At 35.9% G+C, this 23,126-nt stretch overlaps 1 protein-coding gene across 1 annotated transcript in view; it reads left to right on the forward strand.

The window, feature by feature from the left end:
* The first annotated feature begins 19,885 nt into the window (after window positions 1-19,885).
* The window catches only part of LRP1B (LDL receptor related protein 1B), a 1,961,274-nt gene continuing 1,958,033 nt past the window's right edge, over window positions 19,886-23,126 (forward strand). Inside the window, exon 1 of the mRNA XM_069573760.1 lies at window positions 19,886-19,895. Within this exon, the coding sequence (XP_069429861.1) occupies window positions 19,886-19,895 (10 nt within the window). The remainder of the gene's footprint in view (window positions 19,896-23,126) is intronic.

Here is a 23,126-nt window from a genome sequence, read left to right on the forward strand (position 1 = left end):
ATTTTTCCAGATGACGCCCACACCCTAAATGCAATAGATAACCACTTTTATCAAGCTACATCTATCTGAAGAGGAGGAAAGATAGTATATATATTGGTGTCAAGGTATGGTACTTAGCATTTTCGAGTTTAATAAACCAATATTATCTTTTTAGTAGCATGCAAAAGGAGAGCAATTTCTGTTGAATATTAAATTATAATAATAAAACCCAATTAAAACATGCTCTAATTTGTTCATCATGATCTATGAGAAATTTTAAGAGTGCGTGAGGTAACTACTGCTACTTGTTGGGGTAAACCTCTTTCAACCTCTAACCTCCTTGGTCTGGCATTGTCACTTTTAATGACATTACCTGAAGTGAGACAGAAAAATACTAGGATGCTGGGGTTGCAAGACAAAGATGATGTCTATTAAAGGTTTTTCCATTCTACTTAGATCTATGAATACTTCACTTATGATAGAATTGTACCCATGGTTATAGTAAATGAAAAAAAATGGATCAAGAAACCTTATAATAGATTATTTTTCCCTGGTGATTTTCAATATTATGGAGTTTTAATGAAGGAATTAATGCAGGGTGAACAAGTATCTAATAGACTCACAGAGTGTCACCTGACTGCTGGTAAATCATAGTCTCTATTTGGTAATTTAAATATAAAACTATTATTACCTATGGATAGAATAGTGCTTCAGAAAGCAAACTCTTAAACAGGTCAGAACCCTAATGTGTATCCATTTATTTTACTTAGCAGGGGGTTGAAAGAAAAAATGTAACATTAAAACACATTCTGAAAGTGAGATACAAATTGTAACCATTTTATGAAATTGAAGCCAAAGACCCATTGTAATAATGCTTTGCCTTATATACAGATTTTGGACACCTAAGTACTTCAAATCGACATTTAAAAATATAAGTTAATTAGAGGCTATGTACCTTGGGAAAAAAAAAATGTCTATTTTAAAATGCCTCCAAAACAGGTGAAGGTAATAGATGAAATTCAAATTTAATGTAATTTTTAAGCTTCTTAGCTCTCTTAGCTACTTATTTTCATTATATTTAGATTATAAATGTATAAAACTTTTTACTTTTAAAATCCAATGCTTATGCAAAATTACACTGAATCCAGGTTTATTACATGCTATTAGTTTATGGACCTAATTCTGAATACCTTCAGGGGAGAAATTAGATTGTTAAATTCAAATAGAAAATAATTTATTCTTGATTAAGAAAGCAATTTTAAGATAACCTTCAGTAAAACTGTACCAAGCCCCTCCAAATTCCTGAACTTAGTGGTCACTGTTTAAAAGGCTTTCCAAACTCAGAGGCAAAGGCCTGTTATCACTTCTCACCCTGCTGGCTACACCAATTGCATTGCTGGTCCTATTCATGACACCAATTGTCTTGCTATTCACACTGTCCACACTGCACCATTCATCAATTCCAGGGTAGGCAAGACTTGAGCCAGGAGGCTGGAAGAAGAGGAGAGGAGCTGTAGGAACTGCAGACACATTTATTTGCTCCTGACTGGCACGACAACCTTAACACACCCTCTCTCCTGGCTGACGCAGCAGCCATAGCAGCCACAAGATAGCCATACTATAGCCATAATGTAGTAACAACATGACCTCATATAACAGAACCATGATGTCGCACCAGTGTAGCTCCGATGCCGCAGCAGCCAGGGCTTTCACGGTGAAGCTCACATAGGCTTACGGTGCACAGTAGCCTGTGACCAAGGGAGTACCTCGTGATGCACTTGGGCAGAGCTATATGTGATGTCAGCTGTTGCAGAACCATGCAAAGTCTCTGTTTACAGAACATGGGGTGAGAGGGCGTGAGAGCACGGGGCAAGAGAGCCTGGCAGACGCCATCTTGTTAATCCCCCTACAGGCCTTAAGCAAAGTGATGCCCTATAACAGGAATGTGTCTGCTATTGGGCTTAAAGCTCCTAGTCTGCAAGAAAGTCAGTCTTGTCCACAGCAAAATTTTAAATCCCCTAAATAGCTCGTACTCACTAAGTACAGTAAGCAGTAGCCCTATGTTAGAAACTGCTGCACAGGATGTTGCGGTGTTGAGAATCTGAAAACTTGTTCAGGAAATTTATTAATAGACATAACTCTTGAATGAATTGGAATTGACAGAATTAGAGTTTCAAGTTTCTTTCATAAGGAGGTGTGAAGAAAAGAAAGACAGGAATGCACACAAGTATAAACTCTTTCTAAAGTTGCTTTCTCTTGTCAGAAGACTGTGTGTTTTCAGGAATTGAGTCTGTACCAAGTACTGAAAAGGGAAGAAAAATATTAGCAATCAAAAACCACCAGTTTTAGAGAGATCTAGTAAATTGATCAGGCTCTTCATAGTTTATCTCCTAGTTGTTTTTTTTTTTTTTTTTTACCAGCTTCACATTATTCCATGTTCTCTCAAGCTACATGCATTCTAGTTTTCCCAACAAAAAAGTTTTAGTTCAAGCTGCTACTGTCCTTCACATGCATTTCAAAGAATTGCTTATATCACTATTTACTTAACTGAATAGAACATTGCCTGAATAACATGCCAATCCTGTTTAAAAAGAAAAAAAGAAAAGAAAGATGCGTGTGAGGGTAGTGCTGCAAGGCAAAAATACACTTGCCTGTATATTTTGATTGAAGAGTTTAAACTCAGATGAATTGGGTGTTTGCCTAATAGTCAATTAGCAATGTCCTTGGAATGCTTACCAGAAACAAGTTACTGGGTCAGGTGATAGGTAAAGATGGGCAGGTAATTAAATACTGTGCTTCACTTATCTATAAGTCTTGTTCAGAAATTAAAATTGTATAGTATTCCAGAAAGATATTAATACTTATTGGGTAAGCATTAGGCATTATTCTCTACTTTGAATACTACTTATTGTCGCTTTTTTATACGTTGAAAAAGAGAGAGAGATGCAAGTAACTTTTTTCAACTCTGCAGAAATTGTAATATTTTAAACACATATTTGACAGAGAATCTCATTGTGTAAGACACATGAATGTCTTCCTTTTGCTGTTAAGATAAAAGCCAACATTATCAAAAGTCTCTTCATGGCTTATCTCCTAGTTTTTTTGCACCAGCTTCATATTATTCAAGTTACATGAGCTCTAGTTACATTCACTTCCTTATACCTGGACCTGGAATGCTTCTTCCTACTGTGCTCTAACCCAGTTAGTGCACTTTCTTCTTTGGAACTCACTCTTTCAGGGAATACATGAATAGGTTCAAGATTCAAGCTTTCCCACCACAGGAGCTTCTGCTCTAAGCATCTCTTACAGCCGATTGACTGTTGTGTCCACAGTAACCTGAGCTCCCTGAGGTCCGTGGCTGGGTCTGCATTTGGACTGGCAAAGGTACCATCAAATAAGAGTGTCCATACGCACTCATGACAAATACTGTTCTAGTTACCACTAGGGTTTGTAAAAGCTTTTTACAAACTTTACCCAGTGAAGTTTTTAAATTTTTTTTTGTGTGTGGTGAAATTCATCAGATAGAGTATTGTACAACAGAATGAACACAATTCTGTATATTATTTTATAGTCCTGAAATGGTGAATCCTTTTATCTGGCTTAACTGAAATAGCAACTCTACTCTGTCATACTATTGCTGTTATCTGTTTTTAGACTGTAGCCATAATAATATTATCATTCTAAAACATGTTTACAGAAATTGGCTGTGTAAAAAAAATGCATCAGGAAATCAGATTTCAACTTGAATTCAAGTTATTTCTTTGTAACTCTAATACTGAAATACATTAATTCATATCAAAGCCTATTATTTTGTCACTGGCTATTTGGGTGACCTTGGGTAAGTAACTTCATCTTTGCAGATGAGATTTCTGCATCTGTAACATGAAGGATTGGAAGAGATGATCCCTAAGGTCTTTTTCAGTTCTTAAATTCTGTGTCTTTTAGTTCCTCTCAAAGGAATTGTAACTCTGAAAACTGCTGCCATCACATCCTACTCTCTTTGCAAATGAGAGCTTTTCAATTCCCAGTGATGAAATGAATCTACATACACACTTTCATTTTATTATACTAAAGTAAAAGGATTTAGAGAAAAAAAAATATATATATATATATTTTTCAAACTTTCTTTCTAAGACAACCCAATTTGGTTGAACCATAAATATAAGTGAGGATAAGTGTATTCAAAATTTACCTACAGCACCTTTTTCCCAACTGTCTGGTTTCAATTTTTAAACCATGGTAACATTTTACTAAGAAACCATAGTAACTCTTCTCTAACTTGTGAAGAGTATATTGTGAGTTACATGCATAGTTATTAGCATTTCAGGACAGTTGGTTCCTCCCTTCCTGTTAATGGATGTTTATGAATCCTTTGGGTTTAAACACTCTATTCATTAATTAATGTGATGTTGTAGAATAGACTCAGGAAAATATTTCGAATCCCTTTAGTGATCATGTACCTTTGTACAGAGGCAGGCTTCACAGAGATTAGTTAAATTATAAATATTCAAAGTATTTTAGAAAAAAAGTCACCTTTGTGACCTTCCTTGATCCCCATCTTCTGTCATGTATTTTGTTCACGTAGATTTTTGTATCTTCTCCCACTCTAACTTGTCTTTTTACTGTCATTATGATATTAATGAACAATTCTGAACTTCAGTACGTTGGAATTTATCAAAGATTTGCATTATGATTGGTGTTTATGTGTCTTAAGAAATTATTTGTAATACTTATAATGTATTTGCTGCTTGTTTGTAGAAATATAAGGTAAACATTCTTTGTATACACTTTTTAAACACAGCAGTCTTGGTAAACTCTCTTATTTAATTCTAATCATTAAACTATAGGGCTTCCCAGATGACACCAGTGGTAAAGAACCTGCTGGCCAATGCAGGAGACTCGAGAGATGAGCCTTTGGTCCCTGGGTTGGCAAGATACCCTGGAGAAGGAAATGACAACCCACTTCAGTATTTTTACCTGGAGAATCCCGTGGACAGTGGAGCCTAGTGGGCCACAGTCCATGGGATCAAAAGAGTTGGACATGACTAAAGTGATTTAGCACACATAGTTTTGTAGATTTTCTGCATAATTGTATTATTTGCAGATAACATAGTCTTATTTCTTCCTTTCTGTTGACATATTCTTAAATAGCTTTCTCACCTAATTGCAATGGATAAGTTATTTTGAATACATCTTGAATGGATTTGGTAGATGGGATGATCCTATCTTGTTTCTGATTTTAGGATAACATTTTTTTAAAGATTCTTCATTGAAAACAATAGTTGCTATACTTTCTTTCAGGTAATTCTATATTTATAATACTTTCATTCTATTCCTTCTTTGCTTATACTGAAATCAATGATAGATGTTGAAATAGAGTCAAAATTTTCTCTGTATCATTTGAAACGAACACGCCTTACCTCCTTTGGTGTGTTAATGTACTACTGCTACAGCTGCTGCTGCTCAGTCACTTCAGTTGTGTCTGACTGTGTGACCCTGTGGACTATTGCCTATCAGGCTCCTCTGTCCTTGGGATTCTCCAGGCAAGAGAACTAGAGTGGGTAGCCATGCCCTCCTCCAGGGATCTTCCCTACCCAGTGATGGAACCCAGGTCTCCTGACAGGCAGAGTCTTTACCACTGAGCCACCCAGGAAGCCCATGTTACTGTAATAAATACATTAATTTATTTTTTAATGTCAAGTAATCTTTGCATTCCCGAGATAAACAAACTTTGTCATAATTTTACACATTTACTATTTTGACCAAATAATATTTTATATAGGATTTGTGCATCGCTACTCATGAGTTAAGTTGCTCTTTAAGTTTCTTTGTTTTCAAATAATGTGTATTCTTCAGTTGTTGGATACAATGGTTAGTAGATTCAAAGTAAATATAAAGTTTAAGATCGTGGTATCCACATCATTCTCTACATTTACTGATTTTTTTGTCTGCTTCTTCTATTAATTATTGAGAGAGATATGTTAAATTATGCCAATATAATAGCGGAGTTCCACCTTTGCATTATTTTTGCAATTTTCCATTATGTATAAAAACTATTATTTTGATGCATGCAAATTTTAACATATCTTTCTGATGAGCCTGAACATTTTGTAGTCATCATCTAGATTTAATAATAATGCTTTTCAAACTTTATGTCCATTTTGTCTAAGATTAATATAAAAACACGTCAACTGTTATTATCTGCCAGGTGTCTCTTTTCCATCATTTACCTTTCAACATCAGTTCATCCTGATGTTTTAGACATATCTTCTGTTGATAGAATATAGCTTGTTTTTTTAATCCATTATGATCATCTTTGTCATTTAGCTGGATCATTTTTTCTTTTGTAGTTATTTGAGTATTGAGAAGCTTAGAATCACCCTTTCATCTTATTTTAGGCATATTACATTTTAACCTTTTATATGCTATATTTTATCCTAACTGTATCTTTTCTCTATCCGTTTATTACTATAAGATTAAAACTTGTAATATCTACAACTTTAATCGTCATCCTAGAAATTTTAAATGCCTATTTCATTTACCAATGTCAAATATTAATCTATATTCTTATATTTTTTCAAATAATAAAAACTTAAAATGCAAACTACCATCAACTTTGATTTATCTTTTATACCATCTGGTTAAATAATTTATTCTAGTTTATTTTTAATAATTTTACAGTTTATTATTGTTTATATATAAAATTATGTTCAATGCTATTGGCCATTACTTCACTTTAGTGAGAATATGCTGATGTTTAGCTTTCTTGTCTGTAATTTCTTGGTTCATAAAATCTTTTAGATTTATACTTATATTTCTCTATATACTAAAATTATGTCTCTGTTATTTCTTTGTGGATGGGATTACCAGTTTCCTAGGACAGTATCCATGTATGCCAGTTATCATGAAATAATAATATTTACTCTTTCATTCCCCAAATTGCTTGGACAAATAATTGTGATATTTTTGCCTAATCTAAATACTATTTCTCTGAATTCGTTAAGAACATTATCCTTTTGGATTTGCTGTTTCTGCAACCAATATGTTTTTAGTTGGTTGTTTCTACAGTTTCACTGTACCATGCCTAAGGTTGAATTTCTTTATATATTTCCTCCTCCTTTTCTTGTGCTTCCTATTCTATGTATTGATGTATTTTATCAAATATGAAAATTTATCACTCATTATCTTTTGTAATAATCCTTTTCATTCTGTTTCTTCTCTTTCTGATTAGTCAGTTAACTTTTCCATCATAACTCTTGTCTTCATTGGTCTTAACATTCTTTCATATTTTTTTATCTCTTTCTTGGCTATATTCAATATAATTCCTATAGATTTGTTTCCCAGTTCATTAATCCACTATTAGGTTTTAAATATTAATTAGTATATTTTAAAATTTCTAAAATATCTATATACTTTTCAAGTGTACTTGTTCCTTTTATAATCAATTGCTTTTTACTCATTTTTATTTTCTTTTATTCATTTTGATACATATTATTTGTATCAGATAATTTCATGACCTGAAATCTACTTTTGTGAAGTCTTCATATCCTATTTATTATTTTGCCAAACTCTTACTCATGGTTGCTTGATTTACTGTGAGTTTAGAAATTATTTTTTTTACATATGTTATTATTACTTAAAAATTTATCTATGGAGATTCTTTTAGGATTAAATGGAAGAGATAAGTCCAGAGAAGATTTTCAGAAACTTCTACCAAGGTGATTATAATGTGGGAATATTTCAAATTCTTAGCTTGAGATTTCAGTGGTTGTTTTTTTACTGCCATTTGCTTGTTTTGTAGCTTGTTTTGTTTTTGTCACTCTCAGTAAATATAAGACTACCACTCTTTAGTAAACAAGGCCAAGAACCTATGTCAGAGCAGGATACTGGTTGTGAATTTTCACCATCAGTCTTCTTCTCTATCTCCTTGAAGTGGATTTATTTTTATTTTGTCCTTTATACTCATAATGTAGCCTTTTGGTGTTGTCATTATATCAAGGGAGTAAAATGATCTCCTTATGTGGGTCTTTGTTTTGCTTTTGATCCCTGTTCCCAGAAGACCTTTAAAGCAGTTAGTCACCTTTACAGTTGTAGGGAAGGAAACCTGAAACTTCCTTTTGTCCCTTTTAGGTTCTTTGGCTGTTCTAATGATTAACTTGAGATAAAACAGATTAACAGGAGAACAAAAAATTTAATTTATTATGTACTTGTTGCCATTCAGTCGCTCAGCTGTGTCTGACTCTTTGCAACACCATGAACTGCAGCACACCAGGCTTCCACGTTCTTTACCATCTCCCAGAGCTTGTTCAAACTCATGTCCATTGAGTCAGTGGTACAGTCCAACCATCTCATGCTCTGTCGTCCCCTTCTCCTCCTGCCCCCCATCCCTCCCAGCATCAGAGTCTTTTCCAATGAGTCAACTCTTCACATGAGGTGCCCAAAGTACTGGAGCTTCAGCTTTAGCATCATTCCTTCCAAAGAAATCCCAGGGTTGATCTCCGTCAGAATGGACTGGTTGGATCTCCTTGCAGTCCAAGGGACTCTCAAGAGTCTTCTCCAACACCACAGTTCAAAAGCATCAATTCTTCAGCGCTCAGCCTTCTTTGAAGTCCATCTCTCACATCCATACTTTACTGGAAAAACCATAGCTTTGACTGTACAGACCTTTGCCAGCAAAATGATGTCTTTGTTTTTTAATATGCTATATAGGTTTATCATGGCTTTTCTTCCAGGGAGCAGTCCAGTTCAGTTCAGTCGCTCAGTCGTGTCCGACTCTTTGTGACCCCATGTATCACAGCACACCAGGCCTCCCTGTCCACCAACGCCTGGAGTTCACTCAGACCCACATCCATCAAGTCAGTGATGCCATCCAGCCATCTCATCCTCTGTCGTCCCCTTCTTCTCCTGCCCCCAATCCCTCCCAGCATCAGAGTCTTTTCCAATGAGTCAACTCTTCACATGAGGTGGCCAAAGTACTGGAGTTTCAGCTTTAGCATCATTCCTTCCAAAGAAATTCCAGGGCTGATCTCCTTCAGAATGGACTGGTTGGATCTCCTTGCAGTCCAAGGGACTCTCAAGAGTCTTCTCCAACACCACAGTTCAAAAGCATCAATTCTTCGGCACTCAGCCTTCTTCACAATCCAACTCTCACATCCATACATGACCACAGGAAAAACCATAGCCTTGACTAGACGGACCTCTGTTGGCAAAGTAACATCTCTGCTTTTGAATATGATATCTAGGTTGGTCATAACTTTTCTTCCAAGGAGTGCGTACATCTTTTAATTTCATGGCTGCAGTCACCATATGCAGTGATTTTGGAGCCCGAGAAAATGAAGTCTGACACTGTTTCCACTGTGTTCCCATCTATTTCCCATAAAGTGATGGGACCAGATGCCATGATCTTCGTTTTCTGAATGTTGAGCTTTAAGCCAACTGTTTTGCTATCCTCTTTCACTTTCATCAAGAGGCTTTTTAGTTCCTCTTCACTTTCTGCCATAGGGTGGTATCATCTGGATATCTGAGGTTATTGATATTTATCCCAGAAATCTTGATTCCAGCTTGTGCTTCTTCCAGCCCAGGGTTTCTAATGATGTACTCTGCATATAAGTTAAATAAGCAGGGTGACAATATACAACCTTGACATACTCCTTTTCCTATTTGGAACCAGTCTTTTGTTTCATGTCCAGTTCTAACTGTTGCTTCCTGACCTGCACATAGGTTTCTCAAGAGGCAGATCAGGTGGTCTGGTATTCTCATCTCTTTCAGGATTTTCCACAGTTTTGTGATCCACAGAGTCAAAGGCTTTGGCATAGTCAATAAAGCAGAAATAGATGTTTTTCTGGAACTCTATTGCTTTTCTGATGATCCCACAGATGTTGGGAATTTGATCTCTGGTTCCTCTGCCTTTTCTAAAACCAGCTTGAACATCTGGAAGTTCATGGTTCACATACTGCTGAAGCCTGGCTTGGAGAATTTTGAGCATTACTTTACTAGCATGTGAGATGAGTGCAATTGTGCGGTAGTTTGAGCATTCTTTGGCATTGCCTTTCTTTGGGATTGGAATGAAAACTGACCTTTTCCAGTCCTGTGGCCACTGCTGAGTTTTCCAAATTTGCTGGCATTTTGAATGTAGCACTTTCATAGCATCATCTTTCAGGATTTGAAATAGCTCAACTGGAATTCCATCACCTCCACTAGCTTTGTTCAGTAGTGATGATTTCTAAGTCCCATTTGACTTCACATTCCAGGATGTCTGGGTCTAGGTGAGTGATCACACCATCGTGATTATCTTGGTCGTGAAGATCTTTTTGGTATAGTTCTTCTGTCTATTCTTGCTACGTCATCTTAATATCTTCTGCTTCTATTAGGTCCATACCATTTCTGTCCTTTATTGAGCCCATGTTTGCATGAAATGTTCCTTCGGTGTCTCTAATTTTTTTGAAGAGATCTCTAGTCTTTTCCATTCTATTGTTTTCCTCTATTTCTTTGCATTGATCTCTGAGGAAGGCTTTCTTATCTCTTCTTGTTTTTCTTTGGAATTCTGCATTCAGATGCTTATATCTTTCCTTTTTTCCTTTGCTTTCCTCTTCTCTTCTTTTCTCAGCTATTTGTAAGGCCTCCTCAGAGAGCCATTTTGCTTTTTTGCTTTTCTTTTCCATGGGGATGGTCTTGATTTTTGTCTCCTGTATAATGTCACTAACCTCTGTCCACAGTTCATCAGGCACTCTATCTATCAGATCTAGTCCCTTATATCAATTTCTCACTTCCACTGAATAATCATAAGGAATTTGATTTAGGTCATACCTGAATGGTCTAGTGGTTTTCCCTACTTTCTTCAATTTCAGTCTGAATTTGGCAATAATAAGTTCATGATCTGAGCCACAGTCAGCTCCTGGTCTTGTTTTTGTTGACTGTATAGAGCTTCTCCATCTTTGGCTGCAAAGAATATAAACAATCTGATTTCGGTGTTGACCATCTGGTGATGTCCATGTGTAGAGTCTTCTCTTGTGTTGTTGGAAGAGGGTGTTTGCTATGACCAGTGCATTTTCTTGGCAAAATTCTATTAGTCTTTGCCCTGCTTCATTCCACATTCCAAGGCAAATTTGCCTGTTACTCCAGGTATTTCTTGACTTCCTACTTTTGCATTCCAATCCCCTATAATGAAAAGGACATCTTTTGGGGGTGTTAGTTCTAAAAGGTCTTGTAGGTCTTCATAGAACCGTTCAACTTCAGCTTCTTCAGCATTACTGGTTGGGGCATAGACTTGGATTACCATGATATTGAATGGTTTGCCTTGGAAGCGAACAGAGACCATTCTGTCGTTTCTGAGATTGCATCCAAGTACTGCATTTCGGACTCTTGTTGACCATGATGGCTGCTCCATTTCTTCTAGGGGATTCCTGCCCGCAGTAGTAGATATAATAGTCATCTGAGTTAAATTCACCCATTCCAGTCCATTTTAGTTCGCTGACTCCTGACTCTTGCTTCTATCACCAGTCACATCCACAACTGGGTATTGTTTTTGCTTTGGCGCCATCCCTTCATTCTTTCTGGAGTTATTTCTCCACTGATCTCCAGTAGCATATAGGGCACCTACTGACCTGGGGAGTTCCTCTTTCAGTATCCTATCATTTTGCCTTTTCATACTGTTCATGGGGTTCTCAAGGCAAGAATACTGAAGTGGTTTGCCATTTCCTTCTCTAGTGGACCACATTGTGTCAGACGTCTCCACCATGCCCGCCCGACTTGGGTTGGCCCCACATGGCATGGCTTAGTTTCAGTGAGTTAGATAAGGCTGTGGTCCTAGTGTGATTAGATTGACTAGTTTTCTGTGATTATAGTTTCAGTGTGTCTGCCCTCTTGCAACACCTACCGTCTTACTTCGGTTTCTCTTACCTTAGACGTGGGGCTCTTACCTTGGACGAGGGTTTCAGGGAGCAAGCATCTTCAACTTTCATGGCTGCAGTCACTGTCTGCAGTGATTTTGAAGCCCAAGAAAATAGTCTGTCACAGTTTTCATTCCCCCACCCCCACCCTGCCATCTTTTTGCCATGAAGTGATGGGAACTTATGCCATGATTTTAGTTTCTTAATGTATATGAGGACTCATAAAAATATGAGACTCAAAAAAGTGACCAAAGTAGGTTGCTTGTATACCCTTTAGGCAAAGACCCAATATATTTGTTAAGAATTAATAAAACAAAAGAGTTTGGGCTTGGCTAATTAGTGGAGAAGTAACAAGGTTTGTTACATGGATTTCTTCATCCTGCATTCCCTATCTCTAGTGAGAAGCATTTTGCTGTATCTCTGGGAGAGCACATTTCGCATGAGGGATTCATATCTTGCTTCAGGGATACAAAGGAGGATCAAATTGTCCTTGCATCTGCTATTTTTTAAGTCATAATTCAAGATCATCAGTGTACCAAGTAGCATAGTTTAGGGTGGCATATTTTACTTCTCTTTACCACAGTCAGCAAATATCCACAATATGTATGAATGATGTCAGATGCCCTTTAATTCTCTAATTTCGTTCATTTTATTAGTCTTTGACCTCAGAGTATCCCCTACTGTCTTACCAGCTCTAAATATTTATACTTTTCAGAAAGCTGAATTATAAATATTTGTTGCTCTTTTATGTCCTCCAAAGCCGCAACGTTAAATTTATCATTAAACAAAATTAGAAAAAAAGCTACATTTTCCAAAATATGTTATACATAACAATTTTACTCCTCTTTTTAATTTTCATCCTAAAATTTAAACATAGGTATTTGGATGTAATGTAATGATGGCTCAGTGGCTAAAGAATCCACCTGTAATGCAGGAGACATGGGTTTTATTTCTGGCTTGGGAATATTCCCTGGAGGATGGCATGGCAACCCACTGCAGTGTTCTTGCCATGAAAATCCCATTGACAGAGGAGACTATGGGGCTACTGTCCATGTGATCACAAAGAGTCAACACACTGAAGCAACAGAGTACATATACACAATTTTGACCTAAGTAATAAGATAATAAAATATTTCCCTGATAATCCCTAGGAAGATATTATAGATGATATACTTGAAGTAGGCTGCAGATTACTTTGATTTTAAAATGGTACACTGATAAAATATATTCCCATTAAATATTCTGATAGAATATTTTTGTATTCAATGTCATTTTAAAAATTCTACTTGCAGTGGGAGAATGAAAACATAGCAGTGAATTAGCAGTCATATAAATAAGCAGTGATGAAAGGTCAAGTCTGCTAACCATGCATTACAAATCATAACAAAATAGACTGCATTTTATGAATAAATGATTGATTTTCTTATTGTTCACTCACTCAGTTGTGTCCAACTCTTTGCAGTCCCATGGACTGCAGCACACCAGGCTTCCCTATCCATCATCAACTCTCGGAGTTTCCTCAAACTCATACCTATTGAGTGGGTGATAACCATCCAGCCATCTCGTCCTCTGTCATCCCCTTCTTCTGTTGCCTTCAATCTTTCCCAGTGTTAAGGTCTTTTCTAATAAGTCAGCTCTTCACATCAGGTGACCGAAAAAATGGAGCTTCAGTTTCAGCATCAGTCCTTCCAGTGAACATTCAGGGTTGATAGCCTTGCAGTCCAAGCGACTGTCAAGAGTTTTCCCCAACACCACAGTTAAAAAGCATCAGTTCTTCAGTGCTCAGCCTTCTTTATGGCCAAACTCTCACATTTATACATGACTACTGGAAAAATCATAGCTTTGACTAGATGGACCTTTGTCGGCAAAGTAATGTCTCTGCTTTTTAATACACTGTCTAGGTTTGCCATAGATTTTCTTCCAAGAAGCAAGCATCTTTTAATTTTCATGGCTGCAGTCACCATCTGCAGTTATTTTGAAGCCCAAGAAAATGAAGCCCCTATATCCATTGTTTCCCCATCTGTTTGCCCTGAAGTGATGGGACCAGTTGCCATGATCTTAGATTTTTGAATGTTGAGGTTTAAGCCAATTGTTCACTCTCTCTCCTCTTTCAACTCATCATGATCATGGTAATTAAGAAATGTTAAGAAAATATTATCATTTTTTACCATGTATTTCATTGTGGGCTTCCCTGGTGGCTCAGTAGTAAAGAATTCACCAGCCAGTGCAGGAGACATGGGTTCATTCCCTGGGCCAGGAAGATTCCCCTGAGTAGGAAATGACAACCCACTCTAGTATTCCTGCCTAGGAAATCCCATGGACACAAGAGCCTCGTGGGCTACAGTCCATGGGGTCACAAAAGAATCAGACACAACTTAGGAACTAAACAACAATCTTTCATCATACATAGATTTACCACATAAGAAATATTAGTTTCTTATAATTGTTAGTTTTGGTAAGATTGGTAAATACTCTTTTAAAACTTAATTCTCTTCAAAAAACTGAGCAAAAGTAGCTAAAATTTTATGACTAGAGCGTTTGAGTCATATAAATATTCTAAGATGATCATGCATTGAAAATCTGTATAAGGTTTATCTGAATTTACATCACTTTTGAGTTCTGTGGTTAATGCTTTGTAACAACCTGTACTTCGAATATAATTTGAAATTTCTTTTCTTTTTATGAAACATACTTACATAAGCATTACATGGCTTTGCTAAGAAATCTTTTATGTATGAGCCTGAGTATATTTTATAGGTCTGAGAGAAAATGTAAAATTGAAGGCTTATATGGATTAAGAAAGGAGACTCAAATGTTCAGAGGCCCCAAGTCATCACTTTGCTTCTCATGTTAATAAGAGAATGTTCTTTGCTTGTATTAGAGTGCTTTACAATTCCAAAGTAATGAACAATGTGCTTTGTTATTTCTTAAAATGTCCTCTTTTCTCAGGCTAAAATGCTTTAATTCTTTTAATGTTAGAACACAGCTATTGCTCTCTTAAAAAGAAATAGTTTTATTTAAGGAGTTGATGATCTGATAACCTGAATAAGTATAAATCACTCTTGAAGTACCTGCATCTTGGTTTTAAAATTAAAATGCACTTTAGGTGAAAATGAGGCTTTTTGCTTACTTTCAAAGAAATTATGTGAATGTAACTTTTCTCTCTGCCCCTAACTACATCATTCCCAAACTAGTCCACAGACTTCCTTTTTGCTGCCTGTTATGTTACTGAGGACAAAGCTGGTATCACTTTTCATTTCAAATACCAGCTGAATTCAGTTCAGTTCAGTTCAGTCGCTCAGTCGTGTCCGACTCTCTGAGACCCCATGATCGCAGCACACCAGGCCTCCCTGTCCATCACCGTCTCCCGGAGTTCACTCAGACTCATGTCCATTGAGTCTGTGATTCCATCCAGCCATCTCATCCTCAGTCGTCCCCTTCTCCTCCTGCCCCCAATCCCCCCCAGCTTCAGAGTCTTTTCCAATGAGTCAACTCTTTTCATGAGGTGGCCAAAGTACTGGAGCTTCAGCTTCAGCATCATTCCTTCCAAAGAAATCCCAGGGTTGATCTCCGTCAGAATAGACTGGTTGGATCTCCTTGCAGTCCAAGGGACTCTCAAGAGTCTTCTCCAACACCACTGTTCAAAAGCATCAATTCTTTAGTGCTCAGCCTTCTTCACAGTCCAACTCTCACATCCATACATGACCACAGGAAAACCATAGCCTTGACTAGACGGACCTTAGTCGGCAAAGTAATGTCTCTGCTTTTGAATATGCTATCTAGGTTGGTCATAACTTTTCTTCCAAGGAGTAAGCATCTTTTAATTTCATGGCTACAGTCACCATCTGAAGTGATTCTGGAGCCCAGCTGAGTTACATAAAGACAAATAAAAATGCTCTAGATTAGAAAATGACATAACTTTTATCTCCAGATTTGTTTTTGTTTTGTTTACATTTCTATCTATCACATATCCTCTGCTATTATTTTATTAATTTCAAGATCCCATTTCAATATAATACCTTTTCTTTAAAAATATATATCTATTCATTCTTAAAATCAAATTCATATTAAAATTCTTTTATGAAATAATTTAGCCATATGAATAGTCCTGTGAAGTGAACTTTATGAATAAGATAATATTTTAAAATATTTTCTTTTTATATAAATCATTATAGAATGTTTTCAGTGGTTGAAAATTTGAATCAATTTTAACAATCTAAAGAGAATCCTTTAGATAATTGCTATCCTTCCCTTGTAGCTCAGTTGGTAAAGAATCTGCCTACCATACAGGAGACCTGGGTTCAATTCCTTGGTCAGGAAGATCCCCTGGAGAAGGAAATGACAACCCATTCCAATATTCTTGCCTGGAGAATCCTATGGACAGAGGAGCCTGGCAGGCTATAGTGCATGGGGTGGCAAGAGTCAGACACGACTGAGCGAGTAAACCACCACCAATTGTTCTTTAGGACTAAATGGAATTGATCATGCCAATCTCAACAGTGTTCTTCCTCTGTTTCCTGCATACAGCTCTATCTACCTTTTGTGATTAATCTCAAACACTAGTAAAGCTTCAAAAAACAAACAACTCCCCCCACCTTCACCCAACACATACACAAAAAAGGCAAAAAACCTTTCCTGACCTTTTGGTTTGGTATCTCCACCATCTTTTTAAAAAATATATAACAACATTTTATATTGTTCCAAGTTCTTTGTAATGAGAATACCCTGGTAATTGTCTAATTCCTCTATCCCTAATGCACACCATTAGATTTTAAACTAACATATCCTAAAGCTTGTAACTTCTCAGTCATCTTTACACCTTTCCAAGTGCTTAGTTCTGCAGTGTCCATTGTAGAGACTATGACAATCATTTCTACTTGGTACATGAGAAAATATACTTAAAATTGGCCAGAGCAATTATCAGACTTCTCTGGACTTCTAAGAATAAATATAGTGTTTATATATTTTACCATTCTCATGTAAATGAACCCATATGTGTGCAGATATTTGTGTGTATCTATATTGCTCATGTAAGCTCCAAGGAGAAAAAATAAAACAGCATGCTTAACATCTCATAGATATGGAAGAGTATGTAGCCTCTAAGAAACTAAAAATAATGGCTTTCATTTTAATGATAGCTAGTTGAAGTTAATGAGAAGCAGCTTGAAACTCCATTTGGTAAAAACATAAAAATATGAGGGAAAGTGAAATGAGAGTGTATCTTAATGAGTCTGATAACATTTGGTAAGTGAGTTTCCTTATCATAAAATGAGAGTTGGCTTAAAAATTCTTCAAAATTCTTCTGCTTTAAAAATGCTGTGATTAAACAACAGTACATAAGAACAAAGGAATACCTTTCTCTAAAGTGTAGCCAATTTGGTTTAAATCCCAAACCAACAGGATGAACTCATTGAACAAATTAACTACCCATCCGTTCTGCTGGGCCACCACGATGATTGGTATTCATTTTGGAGGATAGTTAATTTTCTCCAAAGACTGATATTGGACTATCATTACCAGATGTTCTACTGAATAAATCAGTCAAACAGTTCACTAAATAGTCCCTGTGTGTCTTGGAAGGTGTACCTCTGAAGTCCCCGAGGAGTAAGTTACTCAGCAGAGTCTTATCCAATAATTATGGCATTTAAGACAGATAGATGTATCCTGTGTTGCAATGAGTCTCCCTTGCTGACTTAAAATGTCAAGTTTTGTTTTTAAAAATGTTAAAATTAAACTAAGTGGGATATGGTCATTATAATGATGCAGCTCAAGTACTTAAAATCATTAATATCTTTTATGGAGAAACTGGTTGTAACTATCATTTAGATTAATATTTTAAAGTCTCAAGGCACTAGCATAGGCCAGAGTTTCACAATTTTGCATTCTAGGATAATTTGAAATCGAAGATACAGTGGCTTGAATGTGCCAGATTATGCCATGTGTTCCTGGAAATGATATGGACACTTTAGAAAGCTCTTTTAGGCAATAATTAGACAAAACAGTTAAAAGCCCTCATTTTCCATAGTCAACTACTCCTATGGATCTTGGATTCTTGCAATATTTTGAAAGCTGTCCCACCCTAGGCTATTTTCATTGTATTAACAATTACTTTTTTCATCTCTGGATCACTCTGACTTGACAATGAACTTCAAGAATTTAGAGACTATTTTATTCATTTCTGTAACTCAGATGCCAATCTTGTGCTCAGTTCGAGCAGAATCTGTGAGATTTGTGGAATAAATTAAATGAATGCCATTTCCATATGTTTATACTACACTGTATGTGCCTACTTTATGTTCCAAGAAGGAATGATTTAAAGAAATGAGAACATGACAGATTTAAGAATTTTTATTTCATATTTTTCTTCCATCATAAGAAAGAGAAGACAATTAAAATTAAAACTGTAAAATATCACAGTTCATGGGGACTGAAACAACTGTCTCCCCATGAAAGAGCAAACATGTGAACCATCATAGTTCCTTCCTAACCATAGGTTGAGGGGAAAATAAAAGACGAAGGAAAGCAGAGGCAAAAACAGAAGCAAAACTCAGAAATGATTTATGATTTTCCCATTAGTCTCTTTAGATAAGTGTAGAAAAACCTCATCAATACAATTAGCAGACCACCATATGTATCAGTCTGGGTTTTGGTTGTAACAACTGAGAATTACACTGGCTAACTAAAGGAGAGAAGGAATTTATTGAAAAGATAGCTCAGAAAATTGACTGGAAGTTTGGAAAAGCAGATTAAAATCAAAAGACGATGTCACTGATTAGGGTAACTCTTCTGGACATTTGCCACTCATGAATAACAACATCAATGAATGCCTGCCACACCTTAAGGAAAACATTATCTGATGAGCAAAATCTAGACTGGGTTTGCTCTAAAGAAGCAAAGGACCACTTAAAAGATGAAAAGAAATATGTATGGACAAAATATTTTTTAAATGTGGTTTACTTTTTAAAAATTCAAAACTTCTGTCTTGTTAAATTTAGACTAAGAGATGGAGGAAACAGTGCTGAAGATTACTGCTTGAATAGATTGTTTTTCCCCAAATTTAGGACATTTGCCCATGGTTCATGCAGTACATGACTTTTTAACAGTAATTTTCTTATTAAAGATCTGTGATCCAGACAGACTATAGAAATGATTCATGATTTTCTTTCTAATTTTATTGTGATCTAAAGACTTTCAAAAATCAATCAATAGCTATTTATTGTGCCAAATTCATAATATATACTACTTAGTACTTCAGGTACCGTGTGTAACCGATGCCCACCCCCCCACAGGACTTATGAATTAGTCAAAGAGGCAAAAGTTATGAACCTAAATCAGTAAATAACAATCAAACTAACAAAAACAAGTTAATCTATGCTTTAAATGGAGTGTTATTAAAATGTGACCATTATACCAAACTTGATTTTTTGTATCATGTATACATGTATTTTGTTAGCATTATGATAAGGAATTTAGAGAAAAAAAATAGTTCTTGTAAGGATCATCATTACTTAAACTTAGAAGATTGTTTTGAACATGGTTATTGATGTAACTCAATGTCCAGAAAATATTTAGTGTATGAAATTATGTATTCAATACAAATACATGTTAATTCCAGTGCCAGCTTTACCACCACATACATATTTTGAAATTGTCTATAAAATACAAGTGTGTGAAGTCACTCAGTCATGTTCAACTCTTTGTGACCTCGTGAACTGTAGCCCACCAGGCTCCTCTGTCCATGGAATTTTTTAGGCAAGAGTACTAGAGTGAGTTGCAGTTTCCTTCTCCAGGGGATCCTCCTGACCCAGGTATTGAACCTGGGTCTCCCGCATTGCAGGCAGACGCTTTACCACCTGGGTCACCATGGAAGCCCATAAAAATACAAAACGGTATATGAATATTGCTTCAAAGTAGAATTCTAATGTGGGCTATCAAATCAAGCCTTAAGACACATACTTAAAGGTTACATGAGGTATAAATAAGAAGACCGTGTGTATGGACTACTGAATAGGTGGAAAATGGCGACAAGTAAGACGTGAAACTGGTTTTAGTTTTGATTATTATTTGGTTTGTTGTTTTCTTCAGAGTTTTCAGGTCTGGAATACTAAAAATAGTTTCCATTGGCTATGCAGTTTTTAAGAATTGTACTCAAGGATACAATAGAAGAGAAGGAAGTCAAAACTGCTTCCTCAGGGAAATAGAACATAGGAACCAATACATAGGCTTCCCTGATGGCTCAGTGGTTAAGAATCCACCTGCCAATTATGGAGACTTGGGTTCAATCCCTGGGTCAGGAGAAGGAAATGGCAACCCATTCTGGTGTTCTTGCCTGGGAAATCCCATGAACAGAGGAATTGGCTGGTTACAGTCCATGGCGTCACAAAGAGTTGGACACAGCTTAGCGACTAAACAACGACAACTGATACATGCATTCAGCAAGTCCAAAACCTAAAGCTATGGAGACATTTGCACATGAACCAGTAACTTCTGTATCTACTTCTGTCACTTGGCACCTATAGCTACCTAGTCTGACCACAAGGATCATAATCTTAAGAACAATTTACCTTTATTAACACTCATCATCTGTTTATATTCTGTGCTGTTTGAGACAGCATTAAATGTAACTGAGAAGAAAAATTACTTAGATGACAAATATTTTGTATCAAGATGACTCAGTCCTTAAAATGTAATGAACAAAATACTGTACATGGTGGTAATATTCTCCACTTACCTAACACCTCCCCTGTATGATACGGTTATCGCTTATTTCCCTTTGTGTTTTTCATGAATCTTAACCACATTCCTATCAGATAGAAGTTATTTTCCCCCATCTGAGACACAAAGATATTAAGTCATTTGCCAAGGTTACTCTACAAAGAGGAGGCCAACGTTTATTCTTAAGAAGTCCAAAGCCTGTGCTCCTTCCCTAGGTTTTGCAGAGGTTACAGCTGACCTAATAGATTGCCTTGCCCAGCAGAGCCAGAAATTGCTTCCAGAAGCATGTCTATATTAGCAGCATGAAGTTGATCTACATGTGATAATTGTGCCATTAATGTAATCGGAATATTGAGCCGCTCAGATCTTCCTGACCCAAGGCTAAAAAGGGTAAAAGTGGAGAATGATAATAGCTGCCTGCTGGTTTCAACTGGGGTTATTTCCAGGACATTGTTTAGCCTGAACGTTGAGAATCAGATACAAAATTCTAGCAATCTTCTTTGACATGTGTGCAAGGCACAAATGGGTTTATGAATACCTTTCCTTTTGCTTAGGCAGTGTGTTATGGAAGTCAGACAGATTCTTTTCAGCCCAACACTCAACAGAACAGTGTGGAATCTAGATCAGTGTCGTCATAGAGCAGTACCATGGGCTTCATGTGATCTATTGACCTCTTTTATTATAATTTTATTGTCTTATAATTGAGAATACAATTTTATATTCTAGGAACAATATTACCTCTTATCCAGAAGACCATATACCATTGGTTCTATAGAATATTTTGGAAAATACTTTTTTACAGGTCTGTCAAGTTTAGTGATATATTTGCTATCCAGTAACACATACAACATAGACATTTTAAAATTAGCATATGAACTTAGATAATATATTCTACTAAGAAAGGAAATAATTTATCAAATGACATGACCTTGATTTATTAATCTAGCACATTTGCCATTGTAATGTCTATTCCATGTTGAAAAAGCCTGCTTGTCAGACTTGTCACATGCTGTTTGTATAACTGGTAATTACAGAATCAAGATGAATTATCCTCTATTTTTAAAAGGTGTAAAATAGCCACCAACCAATTAATATAACTATATCTCTCATTCTCTGAACAAAAAATCTTATTTTAAGGTCATTTGTCTATTGCCCTCCTTCCCTTCCACCCATCTCATAGGGGTGCACGTTAAAACCTGTAATTCCACTTCTTATCATTAAGAGAAGCTTCCTTAACACAGGGTGCCATAGAATTCTCACACAGAATTCTTTTCCTATGAATTGTGAATCACAAACTCTCTTACAACTTGAAATATATTTGGTAGCAATACTCAAATTTATGTTCCTTAATTTTTCAGATTTGCTTTGTGGATAAAACACTCCTTTTCCTAAGTTAGTTATATTGCTGATGCTAGAAATTAGTCAAAGTAAAGAAAGGACTGTTTAACCACTAAAAGGCCAAACTTGTAATTTTTGCTTAGCTTGTGTAAATGACTAACCACAGGTTAGTTCTGGAGTCCTAGATGTTTTGAAAAAAATCTTTTATCATCAGGAAAGACATTAACTCATGAATAAAGGTCATGAAATTGATTTTAAAAGTTTTATGTGATTACTCCTTATAGAATATATGCTCTTGAATCACTATAAACTCAAGATTAAATTATTATAAAGGGCAACTGAAAATTTGCTTTGGTAGAAAAAATTAAATTATATATATGTATATTTATATGTGTATATGCATATATACACACATTTTACATACATGTAGTATACATTAGTGGCAAATAGTAGCAATTCTCTTAGAAATTTGTTTAGCAATCTGGCATTAAGAAGTTTTAGCAATTTTGTTCTACAGGCCTTTTCCCCTTCTTGATATTAAAAAAAAATGTTTTTTGAAAAATACAATAGAAATTTTCTTAACTTTGAAAATTTGAAGAACTCAACTAGGTAAATAATAAAAGTAAAATAATAGGCATAAGCAAAGATAATTACTGCTCTTTAGTATTGGAAAAATGTGCCAGATAGTGTCTTTCACATTCTTTACATGCATTCTCTTCTTCAGTTCTTACAAAAACGGTGCAAAATTATTCTCATTAGTCATAAGTTACAGCTGAAGAAACTGTTGCAGAAAAAGAGGACCCCTTCCAGGGCCCAAGAGTGGGTTCTTGTTTAACACTCAGAAATGAATTGTCCAAGGAGACACACATGCTGACAAAGAGACTTTATTGGGAAGTGGCACCCGGCTGGAGAGCAGCAGAGTAAGGGAACCCAGGAACACTACAGTTGTTGATTAAGACAGAATTTCTTCTTTCCCTAAAGAGGATTTTATTACATTTATACCAAAGTTTGCATATCTTATACATACAAACGTGCATATATGGGAATAGGTACCTGACACTAAAAGGCAAATATCAAAGTCTCGACAATAAGGAAAATGAGTAGTAAAAAACTTATAAAGAGCAATATATTATATTAATTGTTATTAGAAAGATAATTTAAACAGCTGTAAAGTTTAAATAGATATAATTTTAATTGAATAGTAAG

Source organism: Ovis canadensis, chromosome 2 (genome assembly GCF_042477335.2).
Source record: "Ovis canadensis isolate MfBH-ARS-UI-01 breed Bighorn chromosome 2, ARS-UI_OviCan_v2, whole genome shotgun sequence".
In the NCBI taxonomy this organism is placed as follows: Eukaryota; Metazoa; Chordata; class Mammalia; order Artiodactyla; family Bovidae; genus Ovis; species Ovis canadensis.